At 30.2% G+C, this 14,396-nt stretch overlaps 1 protein-coding gene across 1 annotated transcript; it reads right to left on the bottom strand.

Moving 5' to 3' along the window:
- Positions 1-2,316: 2,316 nt before the first annotated feature.
- On the bottom strand, positions 2,317-13,713 carry LOC134264827 (uncharacterized). Its single transcript, XM_062747103.1, has 4 exons — positions 13,676-13,713; positions 13,376-13,417; positions 4,179-4,420; positions 2,317-2,611 (listed from the first exon to the last, which is right to left on the bottom strand). Exons 1-4 carry the CDS (start codon positions 13,701-13,703, stop codon positions 2,411-2,413), a joined length of 513 nt encoding a protein of 170 aa, XP_062603087.1. The 5' UTR covers positions 13,704-13,713; the 3' UTR covers positions 2,317-2,410.
- Positions 13,714-14,396: the final 683 nt, after the last annotated feature.

Here is a 14,396-nt window from a genome sequence, read left to right as displayed (position 1 = left end):
AGACCTATAGAATTTTCAATTGATTTTTAGAGATAATGTTATAAATATGAACGTCTATACCATCTTTTTATTTGTATGTTCAAAAATACAAGATTATCAAAGAATGACTGCACTTAAGCTATGAGAGTTGGAACCTTTTTGTCTACCCATTTTAAGCTTAACATTACAATATATCAATAAATTAATCTATGATTAATGTGCAAGCACATTCTTGTGATATTTATTTCTAGAATTTTTTGTCATACATATTTCTATAATTACAGAAAATGTAATTGAAAAGAACATGTAAAAGCCTTAAATTCCGGAAATTTGAACGGGACCACTTTCGAATCTAAGGTATCCGCAAATAGGCGGAGTCATTTAAACCGCATGGTTGTGGAATGTAAACATTAGCACATATGATTTTTTTCGCACTACGAATTTAAATGGAGAAGAGAGAGATCTTGTTGATTTTAAGGGGCACAATTATGAAATGATTCTGATGATAAGGGATGGGGTAGATGTCTCGCTCTACAGACAATAATACAAAGGCGACATAAGCCTATAGATACACGTACTTACTATTGACGCTGTCAATACCAAGATTTCTTTCCAAACACCCCTAATGTAAAGCATAAAGTTAAATAAGAGACATATTATCTTCAAACCCTATTAAAATTTGCGCAAAAATATCCCATAGTTTGAAGTACAATAGATACTATCACAACAGAGACTTACACACAATGAAATGTTCAATGAAAGCGTATCGAACAGCAGAATGTCACGTGATTAAGATGATTATCATATCAATCGTTGATGCACGGTGACCGGTTAATTTAGTAGTTATCTCGACCCTAGCTTGGGGATATTTTTTTTAAAATTAGATATGAGCCGCAACTTGACCAACATTGTCCTTTGGATATGTATAAGTTTAAGTTAAAATACACATTCTGTGCAAATAAGAAAAATGGACAAGTTGCGGCTCGATGTAAACAAAGTCGTTGAAAACTGATATGCATATGAATAACAATAGAAATGATACAAAACTACTAGACCCCCGTCTCAAAAGCTGGTGTCGCTCGTCATTGTTTAATACTTTCATGTTATATAATATACCAAAACCTGCTCTTAAGATATTGTTTAATACCTATAAAACATAAATTGAATGAATTTTGGAATTTTATTTTGCGCTAAACACAGGGTTCCAACTCTCAAAGCTTAAGTGCAGTCATTCTTTGTTTTATTATTATTGTTATAAACTAAGTAGCTTATTGTATTAAATTTCAGTAAAATCAAATACTACATTTAAAAGGTACGTAGAAAATCGAAGAACAGTACTCGTATATCTGTGTTTTGTTTCTATATTTTCAAGCGAATATGAGGAAAGAATGGGTGTATTTTCAAAAGTAGTGTTGTTATACATGTATGTTAGATTTACACAAGTTTTGACAAAAATTGTGTACATTTATTATTTCAACATTCAATAAAAAATAATGCACAATTAAAATTAAAAAGAATTAAATCATCATCCAGAAAAGAATGAAAATGAATATCTTTTCAACATCAATTAAATGAATAACAAATTTAAAACAATATACATGTATCTTAATTGTTTGTTACGTTCCTAGCAAAAATTTTTTTAAAAAAATTAATAATTATTTAACCTGTGGTTGATAAAGAACTCGGTGCACTCTATGCATAAAATGGCCCTGTAGATATTCCAATTGATTGATTAACACTTGATGTTCAATTTGAATATTAAAACAGAGACTTCGCGCTCTCATTTCCTATTAAAAATTTTCCCACAAAAGTCCAGGGTCTTGGAGAACTGGCTTTATGAAATTGCAATGTTCTTGAATTTTAAGGTAAAAAGGTATATTTGAGTACTTTCAGTGAAGAAAAATAATATGAGCGCACTCTCTGATCTGAAAAATACATATTTTATAATCCTCAGAAACAGTTCTATCATTTAAATATAATTACTAGCTAGCTGGATATTTTAGATCAGAGGTTGTGCTCTATATTAAATATCGAAAAATAGCTATAAAAATTGCCCGGTTTGTAGACTTTTTCAGAATATTAGGAAATTGACCTATTTCGTGACGTCATAATGCATTGATAAGCCAGAATATTGCGTCATTTTTTAGATACGCAATCACCAAAGAACTAATTAATATTTTACTTATTGTTATTAAAACTAAGCAGTTTTATTATTTATATTTTTTAGTTCAAGAGGGCTATACGTTCTTTTCCTTCTAGGAAAGACATGAGACCGTTTATGTTTTTACTTATATATATATATATATATTCATTAACATCAATTTAATGTTCCTCTCTTTTCTAGGTGGGAATGAATAACATAAAAATACTGCTATTAAAATTACTCGTGTATCTTATTATTCGTCCTAATCCACATCCAGTTTTTTCAGACTTAAGAATTAGTAGCCTTCACTTCACAAAGAGACCACGCCCCTTTTGCATTACCACTGGCTAAATACAGATTGACGTCACTACAGTGGGCGGGGTCTGGGCAGTCACAACGAAACACACAACGTGAAAAGGCGTCAGGTACGGCCTTGTTGTCTGTCAGAGTACAGAACTGGGTCGGTTCCTTGATAGCTCTGTATGATACCTAGAGATATTGGAGGAAAAATCAATTACAAAATGAGTAACGATTAAAAGGTCCATCATTTTGTTATATGTCTTTTTTAAATCGTTTTCCTCTGTAGGAACGTGAATTGATTTTTTAGTCATATCAATGTCCATTAAAAAAAAATAAATTTAAAGTCAGCACAATTTTGGGGTAAGAAAAATATTTTGAAAAGAGAGGTTGATATGTGTAAGTATTCGTTCAAAGATTGGAATTTTTTTTTTTTACTTTTGGTGTTTGTCACTAATATGAACAAAGTAAACAGGTAAAGAAAGCATAGAGAAGACACAAATATTTACTTCTCTATAGAGATAGAGATGTTATAATGTTGATGTACTAATGATGGTTTATATCATTGTTCTCTTTAGTCATATTAAATTTTGAAATGACACTAGTGATTTTGCAAAATTATTGGGTATGTCTTGGAACCCATTCAAACATCCGAGCATCGCATACTGAAAATGATACTCGGTTACTCGGATGTGTTTTTTTTATTTCAAAGTACATATTTATCAAAAATAACTAAAATTTGAATGCAGTATATAAAGACCTGTAAAACACTCGTTATCGACTTTCGCTGTGAATACACAGTAATTACTGACCAATCGCTATGTACACAGCTGTTTTCCCTACTGTCTGTCGTCCTTAAGTTTAATTAAGATGCTTTAATGAATTGTTTTCACAGTGCCAGAAAGAGTTATTCCTCTTATCACAGAGTCAGTAAGAGTTGTCTCTCTTATCAAATGGTCAGTGATTTGAGTATTGACAATAAACACTGACTTAAAGCAATTCTTATCTTTGTTTAAAATGAAAGAAAGATTACAATTTTCTTTTTTTTTAAAGAAACCATACTTCGTTTTTAATTGTACATATATAAATCTGGCCTTTTCTCCTGTATGAAAGATATTTCTCTCCAACTCGAATACACTATTTCAAGTCTCTGGTGAACTTAAGTCATGTACAGTTGATTCTATTGCTAATTTTTGTAAGCCTTTACTTCTAAAAAGATCATTATTTTCATCATCATACTAACCTCCCTAGTTTATCAAATAGCAAAGAAGTAATTGGAGTTTAACATCATATATTTGTAAACGTTAAAATATGCTCTTTATTTTACATATGAGAAAGAGAGGTTCATCTTATTGTTCAGTTTAACATGGAATCGCCATATCACCTCCCAAGTGTTCTCAATGTAAAACATTTTTGTGTATTTGTAAGATCTAATGTTGAGTTCTTATTGTGTGGTGTTCTCTTTGTGTATGTTTTCCTTGGGTACTTTTAGACCATACAATTACATAAAATTCTCTTCAAAATACATATATTAAAATTTAAAACAAAAGTGTAGGTGATTATATTAACAATACAGTAAATAAACAAATATTAGAAACAAATTTATCACTTGTTTAAAACTCTAAGTAAGATTAAAGAATCTCTGAAAATTCTATCCAAAATATAAGGTATTTGTCAGCAAGTTCACTTTTCTTTTCTTTAAATGCAAATGTGCTTTTTCCGAAAGTTTTACACTTGACGTTTCATTAGTCATATTTACCTGAAGCATCCGGGAATTGGAGTGCCTGTCACATAAAATTCCCATTCCTGATATTTTAATGGTGAAAGCCTTTGCCTGAATACCGAAGACAGGTTCTGTCGGCATTCTCATCATTAAGAAAGGCGTGAAGTCTTCTTGGATTGGAAGTGGAAAACATGTGCCCGCATTGTCATCCAGGACAACCGCCATTTTAGATTTTATGTCTCCATTGAGATCGTTAAAAATCTCAATTGACTCCCATCCTTGTAAGTAAAAAAAATGTATTTGAAATCTTTTCTTTCGTTTTGATTTCTTTTCCTCATCTTATAATTGTTTAAATTTGCTTACTGGCGTTTGATACATGTAATTTGGTAAACAAAGTGCAATTTTTCTAGTAAACAAATAACTGGAAATGAAATTCGGATTGTCAAAAATAAAAAATTGGAGATCAATGACGTTTTATGCATATCCTATAACATGTATACCACCCAATTTAAAAAGTAAATGTATGAGGGTTGTCCGTAAAGTTCGTGGACAAGTTAAAAAGAACTATATGCGGTATTAACCAACATTTGCCCCCCAAAATCAAACTTTGATGGAGTAACATTTAATTAAGTCCTTAAACAGGGGAGTATATGCTGACTTCAAAGCAATGAATAATTTCATAAGTAATGACGTCATATGTACGTAATGACGTCACAAATATGACGTAATTTCAGTTTTTTATGAATTTTGCAGAAAAATGTACATATTTCGTCGATATTTTAAATAAAAGTCACCGAGCGCATGTGTGTTCAGGATAAATATTTTGATATAATGTGTAGAATGATAATATCAATGAAATATGTCAATATTGTTCCTGAACACACATGCGCTCTATAAATTTTAAAGCTTAAATTGTTGAAATTTTGTCCATTTTGTCCTCTTTCTGAAAAAGGATAGCAAATCGGACTAGTTTGTTACGTCATAAAAACAGAAATTGTCAATACACTGCTCTGGAACTATAATATTTTCTGTTAACTTATATTTCTCGTACAATGTATTGAATTCAGCACATTTCAGGAAGTTTTCAAAATTTGACTTTTGTGGGGGCAAACATATGCAATATACCGCATATAGTTCTTTAATGTATGATTCGTATTTGAGATTACCGAATAAATAAATTGATGTTATACCTATTAACTTTTAATATACATGCATCGTGAGACTGGTAAGGGCTGTTAACAAATACTTACACTTGACATTCACTCTTCACAATATATTTCAGTAACTGTGGCAAAAACAGTTTAACCACAATAGATGATAATGCGTAAAGCGGTTTTAAATCATTAAAGACTCTCCAAGTTTGTTATTCAGAATCATTTTAGAATACTAATGCTCTTAAATATAATATCCCGATTATGGATTCATTCAATGATTGACAAACTCAGAGACCTTAAATTCGTTATTTAAAATATCATTGGGATATCAGTAGCCAAACTATAACATCTCTTTTATCTATGACTTTTACAATGAAGCGCATTGAAGTGGTAAAATTTTCCGTTCGAATGGCACGTTTTGAGCTATCTTTAGAACGTTTATTGTCATCTTTTGTCACGCCTATTTCTTTAGAAATAGATAAAACGGTCTATTTGTTTTTCCGAATAATTGTAGAACAGGTTTTCCGTAAATATAATAGCCAATGAAATTGACGACCCAAATAAATACCGAGTAAACACGTGTTCGACCGAAAGATGTGTTGTGGTAACTTCAATAGAAATGATAAGTTCAAAAATATGAACATTTTCGTTGCAATTTGTGTTTTACAGAAGCGGAGAGTCTGTAACTTTCTATTCTAATTCTTTTAAAGCTCCATTTCACTGTAACTCATATTGCTTGTCGCGAAGAATGGGGTGTCCTAAAACATTACGAGGAATATTTCTTTCTCGTTTCTAAAAATATGGGCGTGTCATTATGTTGTAATTGACGTTCAAAACATGACCCAGAACCTTTCGTCCAAACGGAAAATTTTACAACTTCAATGCGCTTCATTGTATTTTACTTGAAGAAAACCTGCTCTTGACATTTGCTTTTCCTTTTTTTCTTTCAGAGGCCTTGACGAAAACAAAATAACTACTATAAGTACCGGCACATTTACTGGTTTGACAAACTTAACTGTCTTGTAAGTTTTGTTTCTTAGAGTTTGATCTTAGTAAAAAAAAATCGGAGAATCAATCCATCAAATTATAAAATCTTGTTGTTTGATTCGAAATATTCGGATAAAAGCATTGTTTTCTTGATTTTTAACAAAAAAAAAATTGCGCTAACCTGAATTTATTTATTTGCAACATAAAATAATATATTCCATGTCTGTTATTGTTATCTTATGTTTATATTTTTTCGAAAAAGGTGTGTTCTGGGGTTGTATTGTACGTGTTTTTGAATGATATTACATCTGAAATTCAAATCAATTAAAGATGTGTGACTTTCTAAGGTGACAAGTATGGCTGTCGACCTTATAATATATTCTATTTTGTAGTATATTGTCACCAATATTTGATGACATAATAGTTTCATTAGTTATTTATCATTGAGTCAAATGCCGACTGAAGTTTTTAGTCCATTATTTATACACTGAATTGACGACGATTGCGTTATTTCCTGATCATGAAAATGAGCATGTGGCGGATGTGACCGTTCGGCAGGGGATGCTCACTCCTCCATGGCACCTGATCCCACCTCTGATGTTTCGGAGGTCCGTGTTTTCTCTGCTCCTGATTCGTATTGTTTTATAGACTTTGTCATTGAATAATGCTGGTTTTACCCCTAATTATACAATTCCCCTTTCTACAGTGTAGTACAACTTGCATCAGGATGATGGCAAAGTTAATAACTAATTTTTATAATGTTGTGTTTTTACATTGTCAAATATAATTACATCAAAATGACTGTTTGAGGCAAATTGTTGAAGACTTGGTACTGTGTTTTGTTTGTAGGACTAGATGGAAATAAATCTGTACTTAGCCCACAGTAATTTATTGATGTGTTACAATGAAATATAAATATAAAAACATTACATCAAAAGTTTAACACAAAATGAAAATTGTTTTTGTTGACAAGGACATTAACTGGTGTTATTTGATTTATGGAGTTTGTGGTCTTTTTTATAGAATTTTATTGTATAGCTTGTCTTATTTTGGAAATTTCAGTTGTGAATATATACCTGCGGGATATCTGATATATAAGGGTGTTAAAAAGTATATTGGTAAAATTAGGGAGATGGAAATTGTCGGCTTTGGAGTTTTATTGTTGATTAACCATGTTTTTTTATGTTTACAAATTAATTGATTTTCTGGATACAGTTCATGGGATGTAAAAAACATAGGAATATGTACCTATATTTGCTTATTGATTAGTACATTTAGATTTAATTGTTTAGACTTTCCTAAGGTGTTGGTTGTTACTGGAAATGTGTAGTTAATTCGTGTATTTTATGGTTTGTTGAATTGAATTTAGTCGCTACATAGGTGTTCTAAATTTCCATTAGTCTCCACTGAAAGGGACGAAATAACTTGTGTAAGTAAAAGATTGTATATGTGTCTCTCATTATTCTTGCCAATTTCTAAATATATAGACCATTTGTATTTTTTTGTAATGTATAATTTTAGATACATTAAAACATGGGTATCTGTATTTTTTAAAATATGTTTCATTAATTTGTTTGGCGTTCTAATAAATCTTTATTAGCAATAAACAGTTCGTAGTTATATTTGCAAAACAAAAAAAGAAACAAAACAAAAAACAAGTAAGAAAACAAATAAAAAACCAGGGAAAAGTAGACTCATGGAAGGAGAAAATAAAATATACAGAAAATTTTATACAATACACAGCCTACAGATTAAAAAGAAAATGTGGGATGTACAAATGCGGTTGACGAATATGTACATAATAATCTTTAATGTATCTGATTACATTGTGAGGCTAGAAAGAATTTTTAATGTAATCAAAATTTTTCATTATTATAATTTCAATTAGGTACGAGGTAAAATTATAAATACCTGCACTCAACATTCACTCCTCACAATATCTTTCAGAACTTTGCAGATGATAACGCTTTACTATAGAGGACAATGATATTCAAAGCAAAATTGATGACCTGTAAGTTGATCATTATCAATTGGAACTTAAAATCTCAAATATTCATTTATTTAATGATTTAACAAGACTAGAGAAGGAAATTAAGCGCATTATTTTAAATAATTTTTTTGGAATGTCAGTCTTCCATACTATATTCCTTATCTTCATTCTATATTTATGTGGTTTTTTGGTATTTTAAGAGCATACTTTCCCATTTATTTGACTTGAAATGGTTGTTTTTCAGGTTCATTCTTCATTAAATCAATCATCATCAACGCTTTGCATTAAATAAAGCGTTTACTATCCCATCATTTTTTTTTTACATGTACCGATTAATTCCATGTATAGGCTTTGCGAATCTAGACGAAAATATAGTTGAAACTCATCTGTATTTTCTTTCTTACAAAATAAACTTTAAAGGAAAATTTGTAGAATTATTTGCGTGAAAAAAATCGTTTTGACATTTTCTTTTTTTCAGATATTTGTCCGATAACGGAATTACAACAATCAAGAGCAGCACACTTACTGGTTTGACGAACTTAGAGAGGCTGTAAGTTTCATTGCTCAGAGTCCTGAAGAAATTTTAAAGACTTCAAAACGAGGGCGGGGCTGGGACGATTTTATACGCGAAATGTTTATTGTGACATCACACATAAATAGTTATTACTCATTAAACAAGAAAATAAAATAATTTGCAAGTTAAAGGTGCATTACAATTAATGACACAACTCATAAATGCATTAAAAATGTTAGTTAAATCTCACATAGCTGGTTATAGACATATCGTTGATCGCAATATCACTTGTCGACATGACAACAAAAATTGACAAATTTTAGGAAAGTAGACTCATGGATGGATAAAATAAACATACTGAAGAGTATATACCATGAACTACCTACAGATTCAAACGACAACGTGGGATGCGCAAATCAGATTAATGAATGTGTACATAATAAACTTAAATGTATCTCGGATTGCATTGTGAGGCTCAGTGAATTACTATATATATATTTTTTGGAGAAAGGTCAATATTTATGACACAAGTGTGGTTTGAAAAATTAATTAAACTGTAAACGTTGATATTTCTCGTTTATTTTATCATAAAGGTATACTTTTTTTCAGCATGGAGGTGGGACAGGTGGTTTTTAAATGTGCATAGTAAATGAACGATAACCGAAAATTGCTATAAATGTACATCAAATACACGTAATTATTTTAAGCTGTGATGTATTTGATGATTTTATCAAGCAACAGCATTTTTACACACCCCAATTATACATACTTTAAAAAGAATCTTTAAAAAGATAACACGATTTTTTGTTTTTTTCTTAAAAAGATTTTTTTAACAAAAAATCTGTAAAAGAATCAATTTGTCATTTAAAACTTTTGAAGAATAAGGTATTTTATTAGAGATCCATATTTTTACCGTGAACAACCTTGACATTTTTTTTTACTTTCGGCTTTAAAAAAATTAATGCCGATAGAATGTAATTTGTTTATTCAGAGTTTTAAAGTAACCTTTACAATTTTTATTAGGTTCAATTATAACATTTACCAGAATATATTATAATATATAAATATAATTTTGCTACGCACCGTCCAATTTTCCTCATAATGCACCGAAGATAATCCGAAATGTGTATATATCCACAACACTTAACATCGCAAGTGTTTATCGTATGTTTTATACACATATATAGTTTTGCATTATTATTTTTTTTTTAAATCAGTTTTCCATACTATAATACTCCATGTTTTCAGCCTATATTGATCCTTTTTGGTATTTAAAGAGCAAACTGTCCCTTTTATTTAAAGCTAGACGAAATTATGCACGTAATAATTGAAATTATATACACTAATGCAAATATATCCCAATTATTTTCCTCGCACATAAATTTTCAGGAAAATGCATTATTTGCTTGAAAACTACTAGTATTCTGTTTTTTCAATAAACACTATCAAAAATAATAAAGACATTTACTTTTCGAACTAAGCAGCTGTTTTTATGTCAGGTCCTAAAAATTGAAAATGTAAAAAGAAATTATATCATTTTTTTGCGTCACACATAAACCTTTATTACTCATTAATCAAGAAAATGAAAGAAATTTTTTTTAAATGACACAACTTATAAATGTATTACAACTTTCAAGTTGTTTGTTCATAGCAGGTTAGAAACATAGTCATAAATATTATCATTATTCCCAAATGCGACATCATTTTGTTTTGAAAAAGTTTTTCATAATGAAAAGATCTTTCATTATTAAAAAATTAAAAACATATTTTATTTATTCTCCAATATAAAACCGTTGTTTAGTGCGATTATCTTAATTATCTGAGAATGTGTCAGAAATTTTACGGTGTTTTGTTTATTCATGTGTATTAATCACCAATTCACAAGAATATACTTGACTTCCATTTTTTAGAGTAAATTAAGAATATTTTTTAACTAAAAGAGATGAATACTTTCTTTTTCAAAAAATATGAATAAAATATTTTCACATATTTCGAAGAGCTTTTTAATAAAATGCGAATTCTATTGAAAGCATTAGCATTTTCCAGATTGTACGATAAATGCAGAAACGGTTATTAATATATATATTTGCCCCGTATTATTTTTGCCCTTTCAATTGTTTTAATTCCACGAAAGTTTTTGTTTCACGATATCTCAAAAAGTGCCATTTACGATGGTTTTAATTTCACGCTGCAAGAAATTAATTGAAAATTTCCTATATGCAATTTAACATTATTAAAAACTTTTTGCATGATATTCATATATATAGTTTAATTAGTCGCGGAAAATTAATGAATCTAGCGAACATAGCGAAATTAAAATCATCGTGAATATTTGCCAATATTAATCAAAGTAATTTTTTAAGCTAGATGAATTACAAGAAATTTGCCTTATATTAAAGATACAAGTCATATAAATTGAATAATTGTTAATTTTTAAAGTGATTTGACATTTTTATCTCTTTTTAGAGAATATTTTGGATAAACTTAATGTCTTAAATTAATCTATTTTTTGCATTTCACACTGTTTTTGCACGTGCTCCTGTGTAAAAGCAAGCATATATATAGGTATTGTTTTTAATACCTAAAAGTTAAGAGCAAGTGGTCAGGAAAGAAATGTCAAAGTTTTGAAAATTTCACACAAAGACTTTTTGGACATAGGTCCACCCTTATGGTACATTGATACTTTGATAAGAGAGAAAACTCTTAATGACAAAAATGTCTATTATTCCTTTAAACATTTGTCAAGTTTAAGTGCCTTTTTTGTCAAATTTTGCCCCGCAAGCCATACTATAATTGTTTGTATTTTATTCAGCATAAACATTTCCTTTGGAAAATCATAAATTTTAAAGAAAATTTTCATATGGGTGAGCAGAGGGTTTATGAACCATAACCATTAATTGACTGTCATATAAAAAATCTAGAGTACTATGTGTCAGTGATGTTTATCTTATCGTTTACAAGCTTCATTATAGATTTTGGAATTTATATTCATGTACGTAGTACAGTTAAGGTGCGCAATGGAAATATCGACTAAATTTTGTATTTAAAAATGTATTCAAAATCGGGATAGCGATTATTTTTAGTACATTATTTATATCGGATAATTGTAATTACATATAATAACTACATATCGAGGACGATTATATTTTATATTTAGACTAGTCACGTGATGCACATTTACTTGCCGTATTGATGTTACATATAAATATCACTAGTGCAAGGGCATAACGAAGTTAAATTTCCAAGTTAAGTATATAGATATTTTCAGCACGCATTGTAGTTTCTAAAAAGTGCTGCAATCCTGTCTAAATTCTGTAATTTCATTGTTAAAATTATACTTGTATGACCGAATGCTATATTTTTTGCTGGTCAGCGGCATGAAATATTGATATAATTAAATTGGTTTTAAGATTACATCAGGATCGCAGCACTTTTCACATACCTTAATAGTTCTATAGTTGAAATGTAAAAGCTTACTTTGATCCATAGAGTGTATGCCCTTGCACTAGATCGATTTATTAAGACCCCCCACATTACCTTCTGATGTATTTGCATACAAATATACGGCAGTGTTAATTAAATACGTAATGTACAGAAAATATATCAATAAAATAGCAAAGAAGACATTAAATTCAAGTTATTGACCTGTAGAATATCTGTAAATAATATTTTATTTAATTAGAGAATACATATTTTGTTGAGAAAATATTACTTAATCTGTCTCTCGCTGCATACAAACTACGTCACGTTGTAAGAAATGACGTCATATTGACAAGTGTATTGTGATCAGTGACATGTTTATAACTTGTTATGTGGGATTTAACTAACGACAAAACAACACGCTGTAGTAAGATTTTATGTAGTTTGATGATTTCTTACTGGTTAAATTAGCAAATAAACTCATTATGTGGCATTTTAAAGAAATGTTGTATGACGTATATTGTGTATGATGTCATAGTCAAGTTTTCCCGTAAAAATTAGGCTCCGCCTCCTTTTTGTAACCTTAACTGTGCTGTGTATCCGTAAGCAGCATTCAAGAGGGATAAAGATGACAAACCTAAACAAAAATCGATAGGTCACCTGACAAACCTAAACAAAAATCGATAGGTCACCTGACAAACGTAAACCAATAGCCAGAGGTCACCTGACAAACGTAAACCAATAGCCAGAGGTCACCTGACAAACGTAAACCAATAGCCAGGGGTCACCAGACAAACGAAAACCAATAGCCAGAGGTTACTTGACAAACGTAAACCAATAGCGAGAGTTCACCTGACAAACGTAAACCAATAGCGAGAGGTCACCTAACAGCAAGAGGTCACCTGACAAACGTAAACCAGCACCGAGAGGTCACCTGACAAACGTAAACCAACAGCAAGAGGTCACCTGACAAACGTAAACCAACACCGAGAGGTCACCTGAGTAAACCAATAGCAAGAGATCACCTGACAAACGTAAACCAACAGCAAGAGGTCACCTGACAAACGTAAACCAACAGCGAGAGGTCATCTGAATGTCAAAGCCATTCTAAAATATCAAATATTCGGCATGTTCTACAATAACTCATTTAGAATTGTAGATTGGTTACCTTGGGAAATTATAAAATCTTCTGGTTTTGTTCTTGTCGGAACTGGAAAAGATTTAAAAGTAAAAAATAAAAATTTCATGTGCATGCATAATAATATATTGTAAATTTTGATTCTATATAATTTTTCTTTTGGAAATAAAGTAGTAATTATTTAGAAACACTTTGATTTAGATTTCATATTGCAATCCATAAAGGCTAAAGGATGCTCAAACACATTTATACCTCTTACAATTCGGAAATAATTAAAATGTTAAGCTATTATCTGTTCAAAATTATTTGCATAAATATATCGCTACTTACCATTACAGTTTTTCCCTGAAAGTACCATAATTTTCTTTGGTTCTAAATTGAATCAAGAAATGTGAAAATAATAAACATTTTAAATGGTCAAAATCCTTACAAAACAATCTAATAGTAGAAAAATAATTGAAAGCAGGACAAAAACGGACATATAGAAACAAAAGATGTGGGTTCAGGTACCATTGAGAAGTAAACATCTCTGAGACTAACACCTGTCTTTATCAGGAAGACGAAGTTTTCCGTACTCGCTTGAAAACAATATTACTATTATAGTATTAAAAATCAGCATGCTATATGTTCTATATATATGATTGTATGTGCAAAAGTAAAAACTATAGAATTAGAAAATCGACGCATTAAAACGAGCTTACTAATACCTCTGTCAAATTGATTTATTTGTCGCTAATCTACCTTAAATAAACAAGTTTTTCTGATCAGATCACTCACATTGTATAAAACAAAAAAGCCATTTGCAAGATTAGTAAACAGTTAAAGTATATCATTGAGGGAGTAAGCAAGATTCCAGTTCCCCAAGAGCAGGATTATTTACCGAGGCGCAGCGCACTAACTCTTTCAATGACATACTTTTTAACTGTTATTATACCGATACAAATAGAGGATAACGAATGGAGGGGAATAAGCTTCAAGACTTACGCACGGGGAATTAGTTTATTAACATATTGGACCGATACAAAATTAAAAACTAGAGGACTACGGATAA

The sequence above is a fragment of the Saccostrea cucullata genome, unplaced genomic scaffold, assembly GCF_032062105.1.
Source record: "Saccostrea cucullata isolate Sc308-1 unplaced genomic scaffold, CSIRO_AGI_Scuc_v1 ctg11681, whole genome shotgun sequence".
NCBI classification, from domain to species: domain Eukaryota; kingdom Metazoa; phylum Mollusca; class Bivalvia; order Ostreida; family Ostreidae; genus Saccostrea; species Saccostrea cuccullata.
The sequence above is the reverse complement of the archived record's forward strand: the minus strand, read 5'-3'. Positions and strand labels throughout refer to the sequence as shown.

Coding starts and splice junctions, on each gene's coding strand:
- LOC134264827 (XM_062747103.1), bottom strand. CDS start 13,703: ATGGTACTTTCAGGGAAAAACTGTAATG. Junction 13,418..13,675: donor TTCAGGGAAAAACTGTAATG/GTAAGTAGCGAT, acceptor AATCTTTTCCAG/TTCCGACAAGAACAAAACCA. Junction 4,421..13,375: donor AGATTTTATAATTTCCCAAG/GTAACCAATCTA, acceptor TTTACTTACAAG/GATGGGAGTCAATTGAGATT.